The 26,667-nt window shown below is 38.9% G+C and overlaps 1 protein-coding gene across 4 annotated transcripts in view; it reads right to left on the reverse strand.

Moving 5' to 3' along the window:
* LOC139394152 (attractin-like) overlaps positions 1 to 26,667 on the reverse strand; it is a 251,525-nt gene that overhangs the window by 195,394 nt on the left and 29,464 nt on the right. For all 4 annotated transcript variants that reach the window (XM_071142189.1, XM_071142187.1, XM_071142186.1 and 1 more), the window contains exons 4-6: positions 20,474 to 20,602; positions 18,461 to 18,663; positions 2,286 to 2,454 (exon numbers count right to left, since the gene is read on the reverse strand). In XM_071142189.1, the coding sequence (XP_070998290.1) occupies positions 2,286 to 2,454; positions 18,461 to 18,663; positions 20,474 to 20,602 (501 nt within the window). The remainder of the gene's footprint in view (positions 1 to 2,285; positions 2,455 to 18,460; positions 18,664 to 20,473; positions 20,603 to 26,667) is intronic.

Raw genomic sequence — 26,667 nt, forward strand, 5'->3', positions numbered from 1 at the left:
AGATCCAACCCTGAGACCCAACCCTGAGACCCAACCCTGAGACCCAACCCTGAGACCCAACCCTGAGACCCAACCCTGAGATCCAAATGAAAAAAATAAAAAATTGTAATAAGCCTCTAATTATGAAAATAATAATAATAAATAATGTTTGAATTTCAAGTTTGAGGAACAATTTTCTGGAAACCATCGGGTTTCAACAGGTTTCATCTAGTTGATTTTCAAACATTTACCCACCAGAGGGGTGACTCCATCAAGCGGACTTGATGTGGATAAAAGGCGTGATGACGTAGTGCACGTAAAGATTACAATCCCATGCACCGAATAAAACAACACTTTAGACACTACTGTTTTGTCTGTAAAAACAGATATTATATACCCACTCTGGTATTAGCAACATATAGCCAACAGCTATAAAAACCGTGGATAGATGACATCATTTGAACAAAATTGAAAGAGCAGACCGCCGCATTTAACCGCGACATGGTGACTGGTAATATGTTAGAGTACAAACACTCAGTAAAGCAATCAAACAGGCAAAACCTCAGTACAGAGTAGAGGTCGAACAATTATGGTTTTTCAACGCCGATACCGATTAATCTGACAATTTTTTATTTTTTTATTTGTAATAATGACAATTACAACAATACTGAATGAACACTTATTTTAACTTAATATAATACATCAATAAAATCAATTTAGCCCCAAGTAAATAATGAAACATGTTCAATTTGGTTTAAACAATGAAAAAACAAAGTGTTGGAGAAGAAAGTAAAAGTGCAATATGTGCCATGTAAGAAAGCTAACGTTTCAGTTCCTTGCTCAGAACATGAGAACATATGAAAGCTGGAAGTTCCTTTTAACATGAGACTTCAATATTCCCAGGTAAGAGGTTTTAGGTTGTAGTTATTATAGAAATTATAGGACTATTTCTCTCTATACCATTTGTATTTCATATACCTTTGACTATTGGATGTTCTTATAGGCACTTTAGTATTGCCAGTGTAACAGTATAGCTTCCGTCCCCCTCCTCGACCCTACCTGGGCTCCAACCAGCAATACATCGACAACAGCCACACTCGAAGCATCGTTACCCATCGCTCCACAAAAGCCGCGGCCCTTGCAGCGCAAGGGGAATAACTACTCCAAATCTAAAAGGGAGTGACGTTTGAAACAGTATTAGCGCACACCCAGCTAACTTGCTAGCCATTTCACATCGGTTACACCAGCCATTTGGCTGTCATAAACAGCGCTGTGCTTGAAGTCATAAACAGCGCTGTGCTTGCAAAGAGCTGCTGGCAAAACGCACAAAAGTGCTGTTTAAATGAATGATTACAGGCCTGCTGCTGCTCAGTCAGACTGCTCTATCAAATCAGACTTAATTATAACATAATAACACACAGAAATACGAGCCTTTGGTCATTAATATGATCGAATCCGGAAACTATCATTTCGAAAACCAAACGTTTATTATTTCAGTGAAATATGGAACCGTTCGGTATTTTATCTAACGGGTGGCATCCCTAAGTCTAAATATTCAGTGTGGCCACCAGCTGCATTAAGTAATGCAGTGCATCTCCACCTCATGGACTGCACCAGATTTGCCACTTGCTCTGAGATGTTACTCCACTCTTCCACCAAGGCACCTGCAAGTTCCCGGACATTTCTGGGAGGAATGGCCCTAGCCCTCACCCTCCGATCCAACAGATACCAGACATGCTCAATGGGATTGAGATCCGGGCTCTTTACTGGCCATGACAGGACACTGACATTCCTGTCTTGCAGGAAATCACGCACAGAACGAGCAGTATGGCTGGTGGCATTGTCATGCTGGAGGGTCATGTACAGGATGAAATTTAGACAGCATTGCATTTTGGCAACCTTGGGTCTCGCAGGGTTAAGCCCTTTTTCTACTTCCCCCAACTTGCAGGTAGTTTTGCGAGCCATTGCTAACTAGCATTAGTGCAATGATTAGAAGTCTATGAGAACAGCATGCTAGCTAATCCCATAGACTTCCAGTCACCGTGCTAATGCTAGTTAGCAATTGCGTTACCGCTAGTTAACAACTTCCTTCAAAATGGGATCCATGAATTCATCTGACTTTGGGTAAGTATTAAATGGGCTTCATTGCCCAAATCTTGAACTACTCAACTATTCATTTAAAAGCGCATTTCGACAGTAAAAAATCCTTCAAGCCGGAAAGGGACAATTGTCCTTGGTAGACGGCTGGTATTTAATATACACACAGCAGTTAGCTGATATGTGATGTAACGTTGTCCAATACTTACGCTTTGACCATCTGGTAGTCTGAGGAGTTGAAAACATAACCCCCGATGACCCACATGACCCCCTGATCCACTACGGCCTTGTGGGAAGCCCTGGCCAGCCCCGGCTCAGGGTATTCTTCCCGCTGCCAGAATGAAGAGTTGGCCGGGACGGACACAGAGCAGTCTGGACCTGTTGGGGAGAGGAGATTTCAAGAGTCTGACTCCCTTATTGGTCTTCACTTCACAGGAAAATACAGGTTATTTTTGTCCACTTTTATTGTGTGTTCTTGGATCTCTGTCGGTCTTTTATTGTGTGTTCTTGGATCTCTGTCGGTCTTTTATTGTGTGTTCTTGGATCTCTGTCGGTCTTTTATTGTGTGTTCTTGGATCTCTGTCGGTCTTTTATTGTGTGTTCTTGGATCTCTGTCGGTCTTTTATTGTGTGTTCTTTGATCTCTGTCGGTCTTTTATTGTGTGTTCTTGGATCTCTGTCGGTCTTTTATTGTGTGTTCTTGGATCTCTGTCGGTCTTTTATTGTGTGTTCTTTGATCTCTGTCGGTCTTTTATTGTGTGTTCTTGGATCTCTGTCGGTCTTTTATTGTGTGTTCTTGGATCTCTGTCGGTCTTTTATTGTGTGTTCTTGGATCTCTGTCGGTCTTTTATTGTGTGTTCTTGGATCTCTGTCGGTCTTTTATTGTGTGTTCTTGGATCTCTGTCGGTCTTTTATTGTGTGTTCTTGGATCTCTGTCGGTCTTTTATTGTGTGTTCTTGGATCTCTGTCGGTCTTTTATTGTGTGTTCTTGGATCTCTGTCGGTCTTTTATTGTGTGTTCTTGGATCTCTGTCAGTCTTTTATTGTGTGTTCTTGGATCTCTGTCGGTCTTTTATTGTGTGTTCTTGGATCTCTGTCGGTCTTTTATTGTGTGTTCTTGGATCTCTGTCGGTCTTTTATTGTGTGTTCTTGGATCTCTGTCGGTCTTTTATTGTGTGTTCTTGGATCTCTGTCGGTCTTTTATTGTGTGTTCTTGGATCTCTGTCGGTCTTTTATTGTGTGTTCTTGGATCTCTGTCGGTCTTTTATTGTGTGTTCTTTGATCTCTGTCGGTCTTTTATTGTGTGTTCTTGGATCTCTGTCGGTCTTTTATTGTGTGTTCTTTGATCTCTGTCGGTCTTTTATTGTGTGTTCTTGGATCTCTGTCGGTCTTTTATTGTGTGTTCTTGGATCTCTGTCGGTCTTTTATTGTGTGTTCTTGGATCTCTGTCGGTCTTTTATTGTGTGTTCTTGGATCTCTGTCGGTCTTTTATTGCAGTTATTTTGCAGACACCATCTATTGCCAGGAGAATCATCTAAGGTAAGCCTAAAAACTCAGTGAATGTAACTTGATCTTAATATGCGAGTGGTTTCAGGAAGCTAGGCCTACGTCACACGTCACTACTACACGTCACTAATATTTTTTTGTTTTATCAAAATGCATTTTGGGGCAAAAATACCTTCTGGAACACGTGAACTTTCATGTGTCTAAATAACAAACGTGTATTTTATCTGTAAATCCACTTAGCATTCTATTGAACGTCATGAACATGTGTACATGTCTAGACAGTAGTGACCCATCCACTAAAATAGATGTGGCTGGGGGGGATTATAGTATTTATTTCACATGCCCCATCAATTTAGACAAGTGTGTCTGGGTAATGTAGTGTGTATGGGTAATGTAGTGTGTCTGGGTAAAGTAGTGTGTCTGGGTAAAGTAGGGGTTCTGGGTAAAGTAGTGTGTCTGGGTAAAGTAGTGTGTCTGGGTAATGTAGTGTGTCTGGGTAATGTAGTGTGTCTGGGTAATGTAGTGTGTCTGGGTAATGTAGTGTGTCTGGGTAAAGTAGTGTGTCTGGGTAAAGTAGTGTGTCTGGGTAAAGTAGTGTGTCTGGGTAAAGTAGTGTGTCTGGGTAATGTAGTGTGTCTGGGTAATGTAGTGGTTCTGGGTAATGTAGTGTGTCTGGGTAATGTAGTGTGTCTGGGTAATGTAGTGTGTCTGGGTAAAGTAGGGGTTCTGGGTAAAGTAGTGTGTCTGGGTAATGTAGTGTGTCTGGGTAATGTAGTGTGTCTGGGTAATGTAGTGGTTCTGGGTAATGTAGTGTGTCTGGGTAATGTAGTGTGTCTGGGTAAGCATCATCTAATAATTATAAATGATTTGTATCTGGACACGTTTTGTTGTTGATATTGCTGCTAGGCAACTAACCATTTCACTGTACCGTTTACTCCTTCTGTATCCTGTGCATGTGACAAATAAACGTAGCTTTTACAGTGTGTGTGTTTACCAGAGGCAGTAATGTGAACAACAACATGACCTGCACTAAAGTCAGATTTGGATAAAGGCCAAGGACTAGATAAAGGGTATTTTTACCTGGGTTTTTCCCTTATTGTAGGCTACTACTTTCACCACTTTTACTGTGTATGATACACCATTCCCTAGCTCTGAGTCTCTACATAATTTAAATGTTGCTACATGGGCCTGAAATTGAGCTAGTGAGTCACATATTGACAATGAAACACCTGACTGACAGCTAGTTTTACGGCCCTTTAGGTTAGTCCATGTGGAGTCTTACAGCCTCAATACGCCAACAGATGGTTATAACATCTCTCCAGTCTTCTGTTGTCTAGTTACGACACCGTGACAGAGTCAGAAACAGGTTATAACATCTCTCCAGTCTTCTGTTGTCTAGTTACGACACCGTGACAGAGTCAGAAACAGGTTATAACATCTCTCCAGTATTCTGTTGTCTAGTTACGACACCGTGACAGAGTCAGAAACAGGTTATAACATCTCTCCAGTCTTCTGTTGTCTAGTTACGACACCGTGACAGAGTCAGAAACAGGTTATAACATCTCTCCAGTCTTCTGTTGTCTAGTTACGACACCGTGACAGAGTCAGAAACAGGTTATAACATCTCTCCAGTCTTCTGTTGTCTAGTTACGACACCGTGACAGAGTCAGAAACAGGTTATAACATCTCTCCAGTCTTCTGTTGTCTAGTTACGACACCGTGACAGAGTCAGAAACAGGTTATAACATCTCTCCAGTCTTCTGTTGTCTAGTTACAACACCGTGACAGAGTCAGAAACAGGTTATAACATCTCTCCAGTCTTCTGTTGTCTAGTTACGACACCGTGACAGAGTCAGAAACAGGTTATAACATCTCTCCAGTCTTCTGTTGTCTAGTTACGACACCGTGACAGAGTCAGAAACAGGTTATAACATCTCTCCAGTCTTCTGTTGTCTAGTTACGACACCGTGACAGAGTCAGAAACAGGTTATAACATCTCTCCAGTCTTCTGTTGTCTAGTTACGACACCGTGACAGAGTCAGAAACAGGTTATAACATCTCTCCAGTCTTCTGTTGTCTAGTTACGACACCGTGACAGAGTCAGAAACAGGTTATAACATCTCTCCAGTATTCTGTTGTCTAGTTACGACACCGTGACAGAGTCAGAAACAGGTTATAACATCTCTCCAGTCTTCTGTTGTCTAGTTACGACACCGTGACAAAGTCAGAAAAAGGCTATAACATCTCTCCAGTCTTCTGTTGTCTAGTTACGACACCGTGACAAAGTCAGAAAAAGGCTATAACATCTCTCCAGTCTTCTGTTGTCTAGTTACGGCGCCATGATTTTACAAGTGAGTCTAGAAAATAGGAAATTAAAAAGGTAGGAGCCGTGGAAGCCTGGTAGCCAGGTAGGTTAATGACACAAATTACACGGCTGACGCTGAGGAATGCAACGGAACACTACGGAAGAGGAACGGAAAAGGAGAGAAACCAAAACAACAGGGGTATAGTATAGGAGAATATGAATAAGACTGGGGACAACATCGGAGAATGCCTTTGGAACAGAAAAGGTAGCAAGCATGAAAAGATTATATTAAGAAGGAAACACTGGTATTACTAATGACTACATTCATTAGTATTATACACCACATTCCTTAGTGTTATAGATACAGATGGTATTATTACTAGATCACGTTCCTTAGTATTATAGACCACATTTATTAGTATTATAGACTACATTCCTTAGTGTTATAGACCACATTCCTTAGTGTTATAGACCACATTCCTTAGTGTTATAGACCACATTCCTTAGTATTACAGATACAGTTGGTATTATAGACTACATTCCTTAGTATTATAGATACAGCTGGTATTATAGACTACATTCCTTAGTATTATAGATACAGCTGGTATTATAGACTACATTCATTAGTGTTATAGATACAGCTGGTATTATAGACTACATTCCTTAGTGTTATAGATACAGCTGGTATTATAGACTACATTCATTAGTGTTATAGATACAGCGGGTATTATAGATACAGCTGGTATTATAGACTACATTCCTTAGTGTTATAGATACAGCTGGTATTATAGACTACATTCCTTAGTATTATAGATACAGCTGGTACTATAGACTACATTCATTAGTGTTATAGATACAGCTGGTATTATAGACTACATTCCTTAGTATTATAGATACAGCTGGTATTATAGATACAGCCGGTATTATTACTATAGACTACATTCCTTAGTATTATAGATACAGCTGGTATTATAGACTACATTCCTTAGTATTATAGATACAGCTGGTATTATAGACTACATTCCTTAGTATTATAGATACAGCTGGTATTATAGACTACATTCATTAGTGTTATAGATACAGCTGGTATTATAGACTACATTCCTTAGTGTTATAGATACAGCTGGTATTATAGACTACATTCATTTGTGTTATAGATACAGCTGGTATTATAGACTACATTCCTTAGTGTTACAGATACAGCTGGTATTATAGACTACATTCATTAGTATTATAGATACAGCTGGTATTATAGACTACATTCCTTAGTATTATAGATACAGCTGGTATTATAGATACAGCTGGTATTATTACTATAGACCACATTCCTTAGTATTATAGACTACATTCCTTAGTATTATAGACTACATTCATTAGTATTATATATACAGCTGGTATTATAGATACAGCTGGTATTATAGACCACATTCCTTAGTATTATAGATACAGCTGGTATTATAGATACAGCTGGTATTATAGACCACATTCCTTAGTATTATATATACAGCTGGTATTATAGACTACATTCCTTAGTATTATATATACAGCTGGTATTATAGACCACATTCCTTAGTATTATATATACAACTGGTATTATAGACTACATTCCTTAGTATTATAGATACAGCTGGTATCATAGACTACATTCCTTAGTGTTATAGATACAGCTGGTATTATTACTATAGACCACATTCCTTAGTATTATAGATACAGCTGGTATTATAGACTACATTCCTTAGTATTATATATACAGCTGGTATTATAGACTACATTCCTTAGTATTATAGACTACATTCCTTAGTATTATAGACTACATTCCTTAGTATTATAGACTACATTCATTAGTATTATATATACAGCTGGTATTATAGATACAGCTGGTATTATAGACCACATTCCTTAGTATTATAGATACAGCTGGTATTATAGACTACATTCCTTAGTATTATATATACAGCTGGTATTATAGACTACATTCCTTAGTATTATAGATACAGCTGGTATTATAGACTACATTCCTTAGTGTTATAGATACAGCTGGTATTATTACTATAGACCACATTCCTTAGTATTATAGATACAGCTGGTATTATAGACTACATTCCTTAGTATTATATATACAGCTGGTATTATAGACTACATTCATTAGTGTTATAGACTACATTCCTTAGTATTATAGATACAGCTGGTATTATAGACTACATTCATTAGTATTATATATACAGCTGGTATTATAGACTACATTCATTAGTATTATATATACAGCTGGTATTATAGACTACATTCCTTAGTGTTATAGATACAGCTGGTATTATAGACTACATTCCTTTGTATTATAGATAGAGCTGGTATTATAGACTACATTCATTAGAATTATAGATACAGCTGGTATTATAGACTACATTCATTAGTATTATAGATACAGCTGGTATTATTACTATAGACCACATTCCTTAGTATTATAGATACAGCTGGTATTATAGACTACATTCCTTAGTATTATAGATACAGCTGGTATTATAGACTACATTCCTTAGTATTATAGATACAGCTGGCATTATAGACTACATTACTTAGTATTATAGATACAGCTGGTATTATATACTACATTGCTTAGTATTATAGATACAGCTGGTATTATAGACTACATTCATTAGTATTATATATACAGCTGGCATTATAGACTACATTCATTAGTATTATAGATACAGCTGGTATTATTACTATAGACCACATTCCTTAGTGTTATAGATACAGCTGGTATTATAGACTACATTCCTTAGTATTATAGATACAGCTGGTATTATAGACTATATTACTTAGTATTATAGATACAGCTGGTACTATAGACTACATTCCTTAGTGTTATAGATACAGCTGGTATTATAGACTACATTCCTTAGTGTTATAGATACAGCTGGTATTATAGATACAGCTGGTATTATAGACTACATTCCTTAGTGTTATAGATACAGCTGGTATTATAGACTACATTCCTTAGTGTTATAGATACAGCTGGTATTAGACTACATTCATTAGTGTTATAAATACAGCTGGTATTATAGACTACATTCATTAGTGTTATAAATACAGCTGGTATTTTAGATACAGCTGGTATTATTACTATAGACCACATTCCTTAGTATTATAGATACAGCTGGTATTATAGACTACATTCATTAGTGTTTTAAATACAGCTGGTATTATAGACTACATTCATTAGTGTTATAGATACAGCTGGTATTATAGACTACATTCCTTAGTATTATAGATACAGCTGGTATTATAGACTACATTCCTTAGTATTATAGATACAGCTGGTATTATAGACTACATTCCTTAGTGTTATAGATACAGCTGGTATTATTACTATAGACCACATTCCTTAGTATTATAGATACAGCTGGTATTATAGACTACATTCCTTAGTATTATATATACAGCTGGTATTATAGACTACATTCATTAGTGTTATAGACTACATTCCTTAGTATTATAGATGCAGCTGGTATTATAGACTACATTCATTAGTATTATATATACAGCTGGTATTATAGACTACATTCATTAGTGTTATAGACTACATTCATTAGTATAATATATACAGCTGGTATTATAGACTACATTCATTAGTGTTATAGACCACATTCCTTAGTGTTATAGATACAGCTGGTATTATAGACTACATTCCTTTGTATTATAGATACAGCTGGTATTATAGACTACATTCATTAGAATTATAGATACAGCTGGTATTATAGACTACATTCATTAGTATTATAGATACAGCTGGTATTATAGACTACATTCCTTAGTATTATAGATACAGCTGGTATTATAGACTACATTCCTTAGTATTATAGATACAGCTGGTATTATAGACTACATTCATTAGTATTATAGATACAGCTGGTATTATTACTATAGACCACATTCCTTAGTATTATAGATACAGCTGGTATTATACACTACATTCCTTAGTATTATAGATACAGCTGGTATTATAGACTACATTACTTAGTATTATAGATACAGCTGGTATTATAGACTACATTCCTTAGTATTATAGATACAGCTGGTATTATATACTACATTGCTTAGTATTATAGATACAGCTGGTATTATAGACTACATTCATTAGTATTATATATACAGCTGGCATTATAGACTACATTCATTAGTATTATAGATACAGCTGGTATTATTACTATAGACCACATTCCTTAGTGTTATAGATACAGCTGGTATTATAGACTACATTCCTTAGTATTATAGATACAGCTGGTATTATAGACTATATTACTTAGTATTATAGATACAGCTGGTACAATAGACTACATTCCTTAGTGTTATAGATACAGCTGGTATTATAGACTACATTCCTTAGTGTTATAGATACAGCTGGTATTATAGATACAGCTGGTATTATAGACTACATTCCTTAGTGTTATAGATACAGCTGGTATTATAGACTACATTCCTTAGTGTTATAGATACAGCTGGTATTAGACTACATTCATTAGTGTTATAAATACAGCTGGTATTTTAGATACAGCTGGTATTATTACTATAGACCACATTCCTTAGTATTATAGATACAGCTGGTATTATAGACTACATTCATTAGTGTTTTAAATACAGCTGGTATTATAGACTACATTCATTAGTGTTATAGATACAGCTGGTATTATAGACTACATTCCTTAGTGTTATAGATACAGCTGGTATTATAGACTACATTCATTAGTGTTATAGATACAGCTGGTATTATAGACTACATTCCTTAGTGTTATAGATACAGCTGGTATTATAGACTACATTAATTAGTATTATAGATACAGCTGGTATTATATACTACATTGCTTAGTATTATAGATACAGCTGGTATTATAGACTACATTCATTAGTATTATAGACTACATTCCTTAGTATTATAGACTACATTCATTAGTATTATATATACAGCTGGTATTATAGATACAGCTGGTATTATAGACCACATTCCTTAGTATTATAGATACAGCTGGTATTATAGATACAGCTGGTATTATAGACCACATTCCTTAGTATTATATATACAGCTGGTATTATAGACTACATTCCTTAGTATTATATATACAGCTGGTATTATAGACCACATTCCTTAGTATTATATATACAACTGGTATTATAGACTACATTCCTTAGTATTATAGATACAGCTGGTATCATAGACTACATTCCTTAGTGTTATAGATACAGCTGGTATTATTACTATAGACCACATTCCTTAGTATTATAGATACAGCTGGTATTATAGACTACATTCCTTAGTATTATATATACAGCTGGTATTATAGACTACATTCCTTAGTATTATAGACTACATTCCTTAGTATTATAGACTACATTCCTTAGTATTATAGACTACATTCATTAGTATTATATATACAGCTGGTATTATAGATACAGCTGGTATTATAGACCACATTCCTTAGTATTATAGATACAGCTGGTATTATAGACTACATTCCTTAGTATTATATATACAGCTGGTATTATAGACTACATTCCTTAGTATTATAGATACAGCTGGTATTATAGACTACATTCCTTAGTGTTATAGATACAGCTGGTATTATTACTATAGACCACATTCCTTAGTATTATAGATACAGCTGGTATTATAGACTACATTCCTTAGTATTATATATACAGCTGGTATTATAGACTACATTCATTAGTGTTATAGACTACATTCCTTAGTATTATAGATACAGCTGGTATTATAGACTACATTCATTAGTATTATATATACAGCTGGTATTATAGACTACATTCATTAGTATTATATATACAGCTGGTATTATAGACTACATTCCTTAGTGTTATAGATACAGCTGGTATTATAGACTACATTCCTTTGTATTATAGATAGAGCTGGTATTATAGACTACATTCATTAGAATTATAGATACAGCTGGTATTATAGACTACATTCATTAGTATTATAGATACAGCTGGTATTATTACTATAGACCACATTCCTTAGTATTATAGATACAGCTGGTATTATAGACTACATTCCTTAGTATTATAGATACAGCTGGTATTATAGACTACATTCCTTAGTATTATAGATACAGCTGGCATTATAGACTACATTACTTAGTATTATAGATACAGCTGGTATTATATACTACATTGCTTAGTATTATAGATACAGCTGGTATTATAGACTACATTCATTAGTATTATATATACAGCTGGCATTATAGACTACATTCATTAGTATTATAGATACAGCTGGTATTATTACTATAGACCACATTCCTTAGTGTTATAGATACAGCTGGTATTATAGACTACATTCCTTAGTATTATAGATACAGCTGGTATTATAGACTATATTACTTAGTATTATAGATACAGCTGGTACTATAGACTACATTCCTTAGTGTTATAGATACAGCTGGTATTATAGACTACATTCCTTAGTGTTATAGATACAGCTGGTATTATAGATACAGCTGGTATTATAGACTACATTCCTTAGTGTTATAGATACAGCTGGTATTATAGACTACATTCCTTAGTGTTATAGATACAGCTGGTATTAGACTACATTCATTAGTGTTATAAATACAGCTGGTATTATAGACTACATTCATTAGTGTTATAAATACAGCTGGTATTTTAGATACAGCTGGTACTATTACTATAGACCACATTCCTTAGTATTATAGATACAGCTGGTATTATAGACTACATTCATTAGTGTTTTAAATACAGCTGGTATTATAGACTACATTCATTAGTGTTATAGATACAGCTGGTATTATAGACTACATTCCTTAGTATTATAGATACAGCTGGTATTATAGACTACATTCCTTAGTATTATAGATACAGCTGGTATTATAGACTACATTCCTTAGTGTTATAGATACAGCTGGTATTATTACTATAGACCACATTCCTTAGTATTATAGATACAGCTGGTATTATAGACTACATTCCTTAGTATTATATATACAGCTGGTATTATAGACTACATTCATTAGTGTTATAGACTACATTCCTTAGTATTATAGATGCAGCTGGTATTATAGACTACATTCATTAGTATTATATATACAGCTGGTATTATAGACTACATTCATTAGTGTTATAGACTACATTCATTAGTATAATATATACAGCTGGTATTATAGACTACATTCATTAGTGTTATAGACCACATTCCTTAGTGTTATAGATACAGCTGGTATTATAGACTACATTCCTTTGTATTATAGATACAGCTGGTATTATAGACTACATTCATTAGAATTATAGATACAGCTGGTATTATAGACTACATTCATTAGTATTATAGATACAGCTGGTATTATAGACTACATTCCTTAGTATTATAGATACAGCTGGTATTATAGACTACATTCCTTAGTATTATAGATACAGCTGGTATTATAGACTACATTCATTAGTATTATAGATACAGCTGGTATTATTACTATAGACCACATTCCTTAGTATTATAGATACAGCTGGTATTATACACTACATTCCTTAGTATTATAGATACAGCTGGTATTATAGACTACATTACTTAGTATTATAGATACAGCTGGTATTATAGACTACATTCCTTAGTATTATAGATACAGCTGGTATTATATACTACATTGCTTAGTATTATAGATACAGCTGGTATTATAGACTACATTCATTAGTATTATATATACAGCTGGCATTATAGACTACATTCATTAGTATTATAGATACAGCTGGTATTATTACTATAGACCACATTCCTTAGTGTTATAGATACAGCTGGTATTATAGACTACATTCCTTAGTATTATAGATACAGCTGGTATTATAGACTATATTACTTAGTATTATAGATACAGCTGGTACAATAGACTACATTCCTTAGTGTTATAGATACAGCTGGTATTATAGACTACATTCCTTAGTGTTATAGATACAGCTGGTATTATAGATACAGCTGGTATTATAGACTACATTCCTTAGTGTTATAGATACAGCTGGTATTATAGACTACATTCCTTAGTGTTATAGATACAGCTGGTATTAGACTACATTCATTAGTGTTATAAATACAGCTGGTATTTTAGATACAGCTGGTATTATTACTATAGACCACATTCCTTAGTATTATAGATACAGCTGGTATTATAGACTACATTCATTAGTGTTTTAAATACAGCTGGTATTATAGACTACATTCATTAGTGTTATAGATACAGCTGGTATTATAGACTACATTCCTTAGTGTTATGGATACAGCTGGTATTATAGACTACATTCATTAGTGTTATAGATACAGCTGGTATTATAGACTACATTCCTTAGTGTTATAGATACAGCTGGTATTATAGACTACATTAATTAGTATTATAGATACAGCTGGTATTATATACTACATTGCTTAGTATTATAGATACAGCTGGTATTATAGACTACATTCATTAGTATTATATATACAGCTGGCATTATAGACTACATTCATTAGTATTATAGATACAGCTGGTATTATTACTATAGACCACATTCCTTAGTGTTATAGATACAGCTGGTATTATAGACTACATTCCTTAGTATTATAGATACAGCTGGTATTATAGACTATATTACTTAGTATTATAGATACAGCTGGTACTATAGACTACATTCCTTAGTGTTATAGATACAGCTGGTATTATAGACTACATTCCTTAGTGTTATAGATACAGCTGGTATTATAGATACAGCTGGTATTATAGACTACATTCCTTAGTGTTATAGATACAGCTGGTATTATAGACTACATTCCTTAGTGTTATAGATACAGCTGGTATTAGACTACATTCATTAGTGTTATAAATACAGCTGGTATTATAGACTACATTCATTAGTGTTATAAATACAGCTGGTATTTTAGATACAGCTGGTATTATTACTATAGACCACATTCCTTAGTATTATAGATACAGCTGGTATTATAGACTACATTCATTAGTGTTTTAAATACAGCTGGTATTATAGACTACATTCATTAGTGTTATAGATACAGCTGGTATTATAGACTACATTCCTTAGTATTATAGATACAGCTGGTATTATAGACTACATTCCTTAGTATTATAGATACAGCTGGTATTACAGACTACATTCATTAGAATTATAGATACAGCTGGTATTATAGACTACATTCATTAGAATTATAGATACAGCTGGTATTATAGACTACATTCATTAGAATTATAGATACAGCTGGTATTATAGACTACATTCATTAGTGTTATAGATACAGCTGGTATTATAGACTACATTCCTTAGTATTATAGATACAGCTGGTATTATAGACTACATTCATTAGAATTATAGATACAGCTGGTATTATAGACTACATTCATTAGTATTATATATACAGCTGGTATTATAGACTACATTCATTAGTGTTATAGACTACATTCCTTAGTATTATAGATGCAGCTGGTATTATGGACTACATTCATTAGTGTTATAGATACAGCTGGTATTATAGACTACATTCATTAGTGTTATAGACCACATTCCTTAGTGTTATAGATACAGCTGGTATTATAGACTACATTCCTTTGTATTATAGATACAGCTGGTATTATAGACTACATTCATTAGAATTATAGATACAGCTGGTATTATAGACTACATTCATTAGTATTATAGATACAGCTGGTATTATTACTATAGACCACATTCCTTAGTATTATAGATACAGCTGGTATTATAGACTACATTCCTTAGTATTATAGATACAGCTGGTATTATAGACTACATTCCTTAGTATTATAGATACAGATGGCATTATAGACTACATTCATTAGTATTATAGATACAGCTGGTATTATTACTATAGACCACATTCCTTAGTATTATAGATACAGCTGGTATTATACACTACATTCCTTAGTATTATAGATACAGCTGGTATTATAGACTACATTACTTAGTATTATAGATACAGCTGGTATTATATACTACATTGCTTAGTATTATAGATACAGCTGGTATTATAGACTAAATTCATTAGTATTATATATACAGCTGGCATTATAGACAACATTCATTAGTATTATAGATACAGCTGGTACTATAGACTACATTCCTTAGTGTTATAGATACAGCTGGTATTATAGACTACATTCCTTAGTGTTATAGATACAGCTGGTATTATAGATACAGCTGGTATTATAGACTACATTCCTTAGTGTTATAGATACAGCTGGTATTATAGACTACATTCCTTAGTGTTATAGATACAGCTGGTATTAGACTACATTCATTAGTGTTATAAATACAGCTGGTATTTTAGATACAGCTGGTATTATTACTATAGACCACATTCCTTAGTATTATAGATACAGCTGGTATTATAGACTACATTCATTAGTGTTTTAAATACAGCTGGTAGTATAGACTACATTCATTAGTGTTATAGATACAGCTGGTATTATAGACTACATTCATTAGTGTTATATATACAGCTGGTATTATAGACTACATTCATTAGTGTTATAGATACAGCTGGTATTATAGACTACATTCCTTAGTATTATAGACACAGCTGGTATTATAGACTACATTCCTTAGTATTATAGATACAGCTGGTATTATAGACTACATTCATTAGTGTTATAGATACAGCTGGTATTATAGACTACATTCCTTAGTATTATAGATACAGCTGGTATTATAGACTACATTCATTAGTGTTATTGATACATGTCATCTCTCTGTTCACACTCAGACAAGAGGGACACACCTCTGGAATAAATCAGCATGTATCCCAAATGGCACCATACTCCCTATAATTGTGACCAAGGCCCATAGGGAGTCAATTGTGACCAAGGCCCATAGGGAGTCATTTGTGACGCCCTCACCCTTTCCTTTCAGTGAGGGACAATACCAGCTAGTTAATAGGTAATGTATTAGCCCAGGGATATGAACAGCAGGTATTTGTTTTGGCCGAATGTTGGAATTTAACTGTTGACAGTACAGTGGTCAAATGAATACATCATTGACTGGAAGGTCATAGCCAATGTGCTTCCATGATCGTGGCTTTTAATTTATTTAAATTTTATTTTTTTCACCTTTATTTAACCAGGTAGGCAAGTTGAGAACAAGTCCTCATTTTACAATTGCGACCTGTCCAGGATAAAGCAAAGCAGTTCGACACATTCAACGACACAGAGTTACAGATGGAGTAAAACAAACATACAGTCAATAATACAGTATAAACAAGTCTATATACGATGTGATCAAATGAGGTGAGATAAGGGAGGTAAAGGCAAAAAAGGGGCCATGGTGGCAAAGTAAATACAATATAGCAAGTAAAACACTGGAATGGTAGATTTGCAATGGAAGAATGTGCAAAGTAGAAATACAAATAATGGGGTGCAAAGGAGCAAAATAAATAAATAAATAAAATCAAATAAATACAGTAGGGAAAGAGGTAGTTGTTTGGGCTAAATTTTAGGTGGGCTATGTACAGGTGCAGTAATCTGTGAGCTGTTCTGACAGTTGGTGCTTAAAGCTAGTGAAGGAGATAAGTGTTTCCAGTTTGAGATTTTTGTAGTTCGTTCCAGTCATTGGCAGCAGAGAACTGGAAGGAGAGGCGGCCAAAGAAAGAATTGGTTTTGGGGGTGACTAGAGAGATATACCTGCTGGAGCGCGTGCTACAGGTGGGTGCTGCTATGGTGACCAGCGAGCTGAGATAACGGGGGACTTTACCTAGCAGGGTCTTGTAGATGACATGGAGCCAGTGGGTTTGGCGACGAGTATGAAGCGAGGGCCAGCCAACGAGAGCGTACAGGTCGCAATGGTGGGTAGTATATGGGGCTTTGGTGACAAAACTGATTGCACTGTGATAGACTGAATCCAGTTTGTTGAGTAGAGTGTTGGAGGCTATTTTGTAAATGACATCGCCGAAGTCGAGGATTGGTAGGATGGTCAGTTTTACGAGGGTATGTTTGGCAGCATGAGTGAAGGATGCTTTGTTGCGAAATAGGAAGCCAATTCTAGAATTAACTTTGGATTGGAGATGTTTGATGTGGGTCTGGAAGGAGAGTTTACAGTCTAACCAGACAGCTAAGTATTTGTAGTTGTCTACGTATTCTAAGTCAGAACCGTCCAGAGTAGTAATGTTGGACAGGCGGGTAGGTGCAGGCAGCGATCGGTTGAAGAGCATGCATTTAGTTTTACTTGTATTTAAGAGCAATTGGAGGCCGCGGAAGGAGAGTTGTATGGCATCGAAGCTCATCTGGAGGGTTATTAACACAGTGTCCAAAGAAGGGCCAGAAGTATACAGAATGGTGTCGTCTGCGTAGAGGTGGATCAGAGAATCCCCAGCAGTGAGAGCGACATCATTGATGTATACAGAGAAGAGAGTCGGTCCAAGAATTGAACCCTGTATAAGGTATTCAACAACAATATGGAGTTAAGTCAAAAGAATAGTCTAATAGTGTGTAGGGAAATAGGGCAATATGTCACACACACACACACACGTGTGTGTATCAGTAGCTGAAGATAGAGACTGTGCCCACCTTGCCACCCAGGCTGGCATCGACATGTCTTTGTGTCCTGAAGACAGTGTCCCCTGTCAGGCCAACCACAATCTGACAGGCAGTAAGGGACATCACAGGCCTCGCCCTTCCAGTTGGATTCACAGTCACAATATACAGCACCTGTTGAGTTCCCAACGCGACACTCCCCTCGGCCAGAACAGTTGTTAGGACACGTGTTCACACTGAGGGACGGGAGGAAGAGAGAGGTGACAGGGGGAGGGGGGAAAGAGGAGAGAAAGAGAGAGAGAGAGAGAGAGAAAGAGAGAGAGATGTGTAATGTTTACTGTTAATTTTTGTTGTTTTTCACTTTATATATTCACTTTGTATGTTGTCTACCTCACTTGCTTTGGCAATGTTAACACATGTTTCCCATGCCAATAAAGCCCTTGAATTGAATTGAATTGAATTGAGAGAGAGAGAGACAGAGAGACAGAGAGAGAGAGAGAGACAGAGAGAGAGAGACAGAGAGAGACAGAGAGAGAGAGACAGAGAGAGAGACAGACAGAGAGAGAGACAGAGAGAGAGAGAGAGAGACAGAGAGAGAGAGAGAGAGACAGAGAGAGAGAGAGAGAGACAGAGAGAGAGAGAGAGAGAGAGAGAGAGAGACAGAGAGAGAGACAGAGACAGAGAGAGAGACAGAGAGAGAGACAGAGAGAGAGACAGAGAGAGAGACAGAGAGAGAGAGAGCGAGAGACAGAGAGAGACAGAGAGAGAGACAGAGAGAGAGAGAGAGAGAGACAGAGAGAGAGACAGAGAGAGAGACAGATAGAGAGACAGAGAGAGACACAGAGAGAGACACAGAGAGAGACACAGAGAGAGAAAGACAAGGGGGTAGGATAGAGAATGGATGGATGAAATTAGAAGGTACTTTAATATACTCATTGACTGATTCAAGTTTAATTCTGTATGCTAATGAAGAGACAAAAAAGGGGTTTATAATATAAAACTCTACAAACATCAAATATTGCACAATGTAGAAGAATTACAGCAATACATGAGGGATTGAAAGCTGGGATAAACTAGAGCAAACTCCTGAGAACATAATATTTTGGAGAGAGACAGTCGACAAAGAGGTTGTGTTTCATGTTGTTCAGACAGCAGCAGTCGTACAGTTTGATGTTTGGGCTCTGGGCTCTTTGAGACATCACAGAGAGAGTTAGAGACTGGGGCCCGAGGCACTTTCTTTTATCCGTTTCTCAGCACAACTTGAATCGTATCATCATGGCGACGGGGCCAGTACTCAACAGAACTCTGGGTAGTTTGTGTCGTGCCCTTCAAAGTTGTTGGGGGTCAAGGCTAACAAGCCTGGTTAACTTGCCTGGTTAACTAACCTGGTTAACTAGCCTGGTTAACTAGCCTGGTTAACTAGCCTGGTTAACTAGCCTGGTTAACTAGCCTGGTTAACTAACTTTGTTCTCTCTTCCTGCTACTCCTTTGTATATTCAGCAATCCAGTTGACAAAACAAAGTGGCTCTTTTCCACTTTTGGTAAAGAGCTACTGTAGCTACTGGCTGGCCCTGTTACTAAGAAGAGGACCTGCGAGGCCAGGTTCCCTTGTTACTAAGAAGAGGACCTGCGAGGCCAGGTTCCCCTGTTACTAAGAAGAGGACCTGCGAGGCCAGGTTCCCCTGTTACTAAGAAGAGGCCCTGCGAGGCCAAACTGAATGAGATGTTAAACATGGTTAGGTTATAAGATCAGGGGTTAGAGGTCAGGGGTAAAGGGTTACCTGTATGAAACGTTGAACACAGGTTATAGGGTCAGGGATTAAGGGTTAGAGGTTAAGGGTCAGAGGACAGGGGTTAAGGGTCAGAGGTTAAGGTCAGAGGTCAGGGGTTACAAGTTAGAGGTCGGGGGTTAAGGGTTGGAGGTTAAGGGTCAGAGGACAGGGGTCAAGGGTCAGAGGTTAAGGGTCAGGGGTTAAGGGTTAGAGGTGAAGGGTCAGAGGTTAAGGGTCAGAGGTTAAGGGTCAGAGGTCAGGGGTTGAGGGTTACCTATATGAGATGTTGAAGCCGGTCAGGTTATAGGCAGCGTCGCTGAAGAAGTGGAGGAGGGCGTAACCAGACTGTGACACCACTTCCGGAACCGTCTCGTTGCCATAGCGCTCAGGAACTATCAACCCACTGCAACAAGAACGGACACCCATCAAAACCCGACATCATGAATCTCCTGTAGCAACATTATGCAGGTTAATGAAAGGTTGAATTAAAAACAAGTTGTAAAAAAGTTGACAAAACAGTTCACAGTATATGCAACGCATGAAGACGGCACCGAGGACCGGATGTCTATGATCATGACCCCTACAGGCCTCTAATAGTCAATTCTTAGGTATCAACTCCTGGTTTACCCCAGATTAACAGGTCATTACTGAGTACTCTCCCTCCCCTGCACATCTCTCACACGCCAGTGCAATATTGCATACAGAGTTCAGGTCTGCTGAAACTTTTGAGGCCGACTTGGATATAAATGGACACCTTCCTCTGCCCTGGTGCGTTGTCTCAGCAGACACATACCTACTGCTGGACGACTACCAACCTAGAACTCCACTTGGTTTAGCCTACTTGGATGTACTCTGTCTCTCCCACGGCCCGGTGATGAGCTTGTCTCCCTGCCGGCTTACCAACATCCTGTACTGAGACACTACTTGAACCTCCCGGCTTTCCAACATCCTGTACTGAGACACTACATGAACCTCCCGGCTTTCCAACATCCTGTACTGAGACACTACATGAACCTCCTGGCTTTCCACCATCCTGCACTGAGACACTACATGAACCTCCCGGCTTTCCAACATCCTGTACTGAGACACTACATGAACCTCCCGGCTTTCCACCATCCTGTACTGAGACACTACATGAACGTCCCGGCTTTCCAACATCCTGTACTGAGACACTACATGAACCTCCCGGCTTTCCACCATCCTGTACTGAGACACTACATGAACGTCCCGGCTTTCCAACATCCTGTACTGAGACACTACATGAACGTCCCGGCTTTCCAACATCCTGTACTGAGACACTACATGAACGTCCCGGCTTTCCAACATCCTGTACTGAGACACTACATGAACCTCCCGGCTTTCCACCATCCTGTACTGAGACACTACATGAACCTCCCGGCTTTCCACCTTCCTGTACTGAGACACTACATGAACCTCCCGGCTTTCCACCATCATGGACTGAGACACAACATGAACCTGCCGTCTTTCCAACATCCTGTACTGAGACCCTACATGAACCTCCCGGCTTTCCACCATCCTGTACCGAGACACTACATAAACCTCCCGTCTTTCCAACATCCTGTACTGAGACACTACATGAATCTTCCCGCTTTCCAACATCCTGGACTGAGACACTACATGAATCCTCCCGACTTTCCACCATCCTGTACTGAGACACTACATGAACCTCCCGGCTTTCCACCATCCTGTACTGAGACACTACATGAACCTCCCGACTTTCCACCATCCTGTACTGAGACACTACATGAACCTCACGGCTTTCCACCATCATGGACTGAGACACTACATGGGGCCCAGTATTTAATCGCATTGAGTAAGTCACCACTCTCTCCTTGCTGTTGTTATGCCTTGGTTGTGTTTATTGTGGGTTCTAGTGGTGGCTGGGTTCTAGTGTGTGGTTGTCTTTATTGTGGGTTCTAGTGCTGGCTGGGTTCTAGTCTGTGGTTGTGTTTATTGTGGGTTCTAGTGCTGGCTGGGTTCTAGTCTGTGGTTGTGTTTATTGTGGGTTCTAGTGCTGGCTGGGTTCTAGTGTGTGGTTGTGTTTATTGCGGGTTCTAGTGCTGGCTGGGTTCTAGTGTGTGGTTGTGTTTATTGTGGGTTCTAGTGCTGGCTGGGTTCTAGTCTGTGGTTGTGTTTATTGTGGGTTCTAGTGCTGGCTGGGTTCTAGTCTGTGGTTGTGTTTATTGTGGGTCCTAGTGCCGGCTGGGTTCTAGTATGTGGTTGTGTTTATTGTGGGTCCTAGTGCCGGCTGGGTTCTAGTGTGTGGTTGTGTTAATTGTGGGTCCTAGTGCCGGCTGAGTTCTAGTATGTGGTTGTGTTTATTGTGGGTTCTAGTACAGGCTGGGTTCTAGACTGTGGATGTGTTTATTGTGGGCCCTAGTGTCGGCTGGGTTCTAGTCTGTGGTTGTGATTATTGTGGGTTCTAGTGCAGGCTGGGTTCTAGTATGTGGTTGTCTTTATTGTGGGTTCTAGTGCTGGCTGGGTTCTAGTATCTGGTTGTCTTTATTGTGGGTTCTAGTGCTGGCTGGTTTCTAGTATGTGGTTGTGTTTATTGTGGGTCCTAGTGCCGGCTGGGTTCTAGTCTGTGGTTGTGTTTATTGTGGGTCCTAGTTCCGGCTGGGTTCTAGTCTGTGGTTGTGTTTATTGTGGGTCCTAGTGCTGGCTGGGTTCAAGTCTGTGGTTGTGTTTATTGTGGGTTCTAGTGCAGGCTGGGTTCTAGTCTGTGGTTGTGTTTATTGTGGGTTCTAGTACAGGATGGGTTCTAGTCTGTGGTTGTGTTTATTGTGGGTCCTAGTGCCGGCTGGGTTCTAGTATGTGGTTGTCTTTATTGTGGGTTCTAGTCCTGGCTGGGTTCTAGTCTGTGGTTGTGTTTATTGTGGGTTCTAGTGCAGGATGGGTTCTAGTATGTGGTTGTGTTTATTGTGGGTTCTAGTGCCGGCTGGGTTCTAGTCTGTGGTTGTGTTTATTGTGGGTTCTAGTGCTGGCAGAGTTCTAGTCTGTGGTTGTGTTTATTGTGGGTGCTAGTGCCGGCTGGGTTCTAGTGTGTGGTTGTCTTTATTGTGGGTTCTAGTGCCGGCTGGGTTCTAGTGTGTGGTTGTCTTTATTGTGGGTTCTAGTGCTGGCTGGTTTCTAGTATGTGGTTGTGTTTATTGTGGGTCCTAGTGCCGGCTGGGTTCTAGTCTTTGGTTGTGTTTATTGTGGGTCCTAGTGCCGGCTGGGTTCTAGTCTGTGGTTGTGTTTATTGTGGGTCCTAGTGCTGGCTGGGTTCAAGTCTGTGGTTGTGTTTATTGTGGGTTCTAGTGCAGGCTGGGTTCTAGTCTGTGGTTGTGTTTATTGTGGGTTCTAGTACAGGATGGGTTCTAGTCTGTGGTTGTGTTTATTGTGGGTCCTAGTGCCGGCTGGGTTCTAGTATGTGGTTGTCTTTATTGTGGGTTCTAGTGCTGGCTGGGTTCTAGTCTGTGGTTGTGTTTATTGTGGGTTCTAGTGCAGGATGGGTTCTAGTATGTGGTTGTGTTTATTGTGGGTTCTAGTGCCGGCTGGGTTCTAGTCTGTGGTTGTGTTTATTGTGGGTTCTAGTGCTGGCAGAGTTCTAGTCTGTGGTTGTGTTTATTGTGGGTGCTAGTGCCGGCTGGGTTCTAGTGTGTGGTTGTCTTTATTGTGGGCTCTAGTGCCGGCTGGGTTCTAGTGTGTGGTTGTCTTTATTGTGGGTTCTAGTGCTGGCTGGGTTCTAGTCTGTGGTTGTGTTTATTGTGGGTTCTAGTGCTGGCTGGGTTCTAGTCTGTGGTTGTGTTTATTGTGGGTTCTAGTGCTGGCTGGGTTCTAGTGTGTGGTTGTGTTTATTGTGGGTTCTAGTGCTGGCTGGGTTCTAGTGTGTGGTTGTGTTTATTGTGGGTTCTAGTGCTGGCTGGGTTCTAGTCTGTGGTTGTCTTTATTGTGGGTTCTAGTGCTGGCTGGGTTCTAGTCTGTGGTTGGGTTCTGGCTTGCTGCCTAAAACAGTGGTAATCCTACACACTGTGTGATTCAATCTAACTGACTATCAGCCTGTGTGGATGGATTAACTTTTAGCTGATTCCTACCTGTTTTATGTGTGGCTTATAAATTACTTTTTCCAAAATGGCGTCTAACACTTAGCACCATACGGGGAAACAAACTTTTACAGATTGGCGGCTTCCAACTCCACGTAGGAGCTGCAAATACAGTACATTCACAAAGTATTCAGGCAAAGCTAATATATTGTAAAAAAATATGCACATTTATTTAAAGAAAGAAACAGTAAAAACCTTATATACATCACTATTCAGACCCTTTGCTACGAGACTTGAAATTGAGCTCAGGTGCATCCTGTTTCCATTGATCATACTTGAGATGTTTCTACAATTTGATTGGAGTCCACCTGTGGTAAATGAAATTGATTGAACATGATTTGGAAAGGCGCACACCTTTCCTACCAACGGGACATTAAAAACTGTACGACGACAAGGATAATATACAGTTGACTGGATTTCCATCGGTAGGACAGAACAGCTACGTCTGGTAAGAATGTAGTTTTGAGGTATTGCTCACCTGAGGTAGAGTACCTAATGATAAGCTGTAGACCACACTATCTACCAAGAGAGTTGTTATCTATATTTTTCGTAGTTATCTTTTTACCACCACAAACCGATGGTGGCACTAAGACTTCACTCAATGAGCTGTATAAGGCTATAAGGAAACAGGAAAACGCTCATCCAGAGGCGGCGCTCCTAGTGGCCGGGGACTTTAATGCAGGGAAAATGAAATCTGTTATATCTAATTTCTACCAGCATGTCACATGTGCAACCAGAGGAAAATAAACTCTAGACCACCTTTACTCCACACAGAAACTCATACTAAGCTCTCCCTCGCCCAACATTTGGAAAACCTCACCATCATTTTATCCTCCTGATTCCTGCTTCCAAGCAAACACTAAAGCAGGAAGTACCAGTGACTCGCTGAAAACGGAAGTGGTCAGGTGACGCAGATGCTAAGCTACAGGACTGTTTTGTGAGCACAGACAGATTTGTGATAAGCATGCCCCTGTGAAGAAATGTAGAATCAGCGGAAGGGATACTGATGTCTCTGAATGAACAGAGACCAGGCACTCTGACAGACAGGCTTGATACTGATGTCTCTGGAGAGAGACCTGGCACTCTGACAGACAGGCTTGATACTGATGTCTCTGAATGAACAGAGACCAGACACTCTGACAGACAGGCTTGATACTGATGTCTCTGGAGAGAGACCTGGCACTCTGACAGACAGGCTTGATACTGATGTCTCTGGAGAGAGACCTGGCACTCTGACAGACAGGCTTGATACTGATGTCTCTGAACGGAGAGAGACCTGGCACTCTGACAGACAGGCTTGATACTGATGTCTCTGGAGAGAGACCTGGCACTCTGACAGACAGGCTTGATACTGATGTCTCTGAATGGAGAGAGACCTGGCACTCTGACAGACAGGCTTGATACTGATGTCTCTGGAGAGAGACCTGGCACTCTGACAGACAGGCTTGATACTGATGTCTCTGGAGAGAGACCCGGCACTGACAGACAGGCTTGATACTGATGTCTCTGAATGGAGAGAGACCTGGCACTCTGACAGACAGGCTTGATACTGATGTCTCTGAACGGAGAGAGACCTGGCACTCTGACAGACAGGCTTGATACTGATGTCTCTGAACGGAGAGAGACCTGGCACTCTGACAGACAGGCTTGATACTGATGTCTCTGGAGAGAGACCCGGCACTGACAGACAGGCTTGATACTGATGTCTCTGAATGAACAGAGACCAGGCACTCTGACAGACAGGCTTGATACTGATGTCTCTGAATGAACAGAGACCAGGCACTCTGACAGACAGGCTTGATACTGATGTCTCTGGAGAGAGACCTGGCACTCTGACAGACAGGCTTGATACTGATGTCTCTGAACGGAGAGAGACCTGGCACTCTGACAGACAGGCTTGATACTGATGTCTCTGGAGAGAGACCTGGCACTGACAGACAGGCTTGATACTGATGTCTCTGAATGGAGAGAGACCTGGCACTGACAGACAGGCTTGATACTGATGTCTCTGAACGGAGAGAGACCTGGCACTCTGACAGACAGGCTTGATACTGATGTCTCTGGAGAGAGACCTGGCACTGACAGACAGGCTTGATACTGATGTCTCTGAATGGAGAGAGACCTGGCACTCTGACAGACAGGCTTGATACTGATGTCTCTGGAGAGAGACCCGGCACTGACAGACAGGCTTGATACTGATGTCTCTGAACGGAGAGAGACCTGGCACTCTGACAGACAGGCTTAATACTGATGTCTCTGGAGAGAGACCCGGCACTGACAGACAGGCTTGATACTGATGTCTCTGAATGAACAGAGACCAGGCACTCTGACAGACAGGCTTGATACTGATGTCTCTGGAGAG

The sequence above is a fragment of the Oncorhynchus clarkii genome, unplaced genomic scaffold (genome assembly GCF_045791955.1).
Source record: "Oncorhynchus clarkii lewisi isolate Uvic-CL-2024 unplaced genomic scaffold, UVic_Ocla_1.0 unplaced_contig_2975_pilon_pilon, whole genome shotgun sequence".
NCBI classification, from domain to species: Eukaryota; Metazoa; Chordata; class Actinopteri; order Salmoniformes; family Salmonidae; genus Oncorhynchus; species Oncorhynchus clarkii.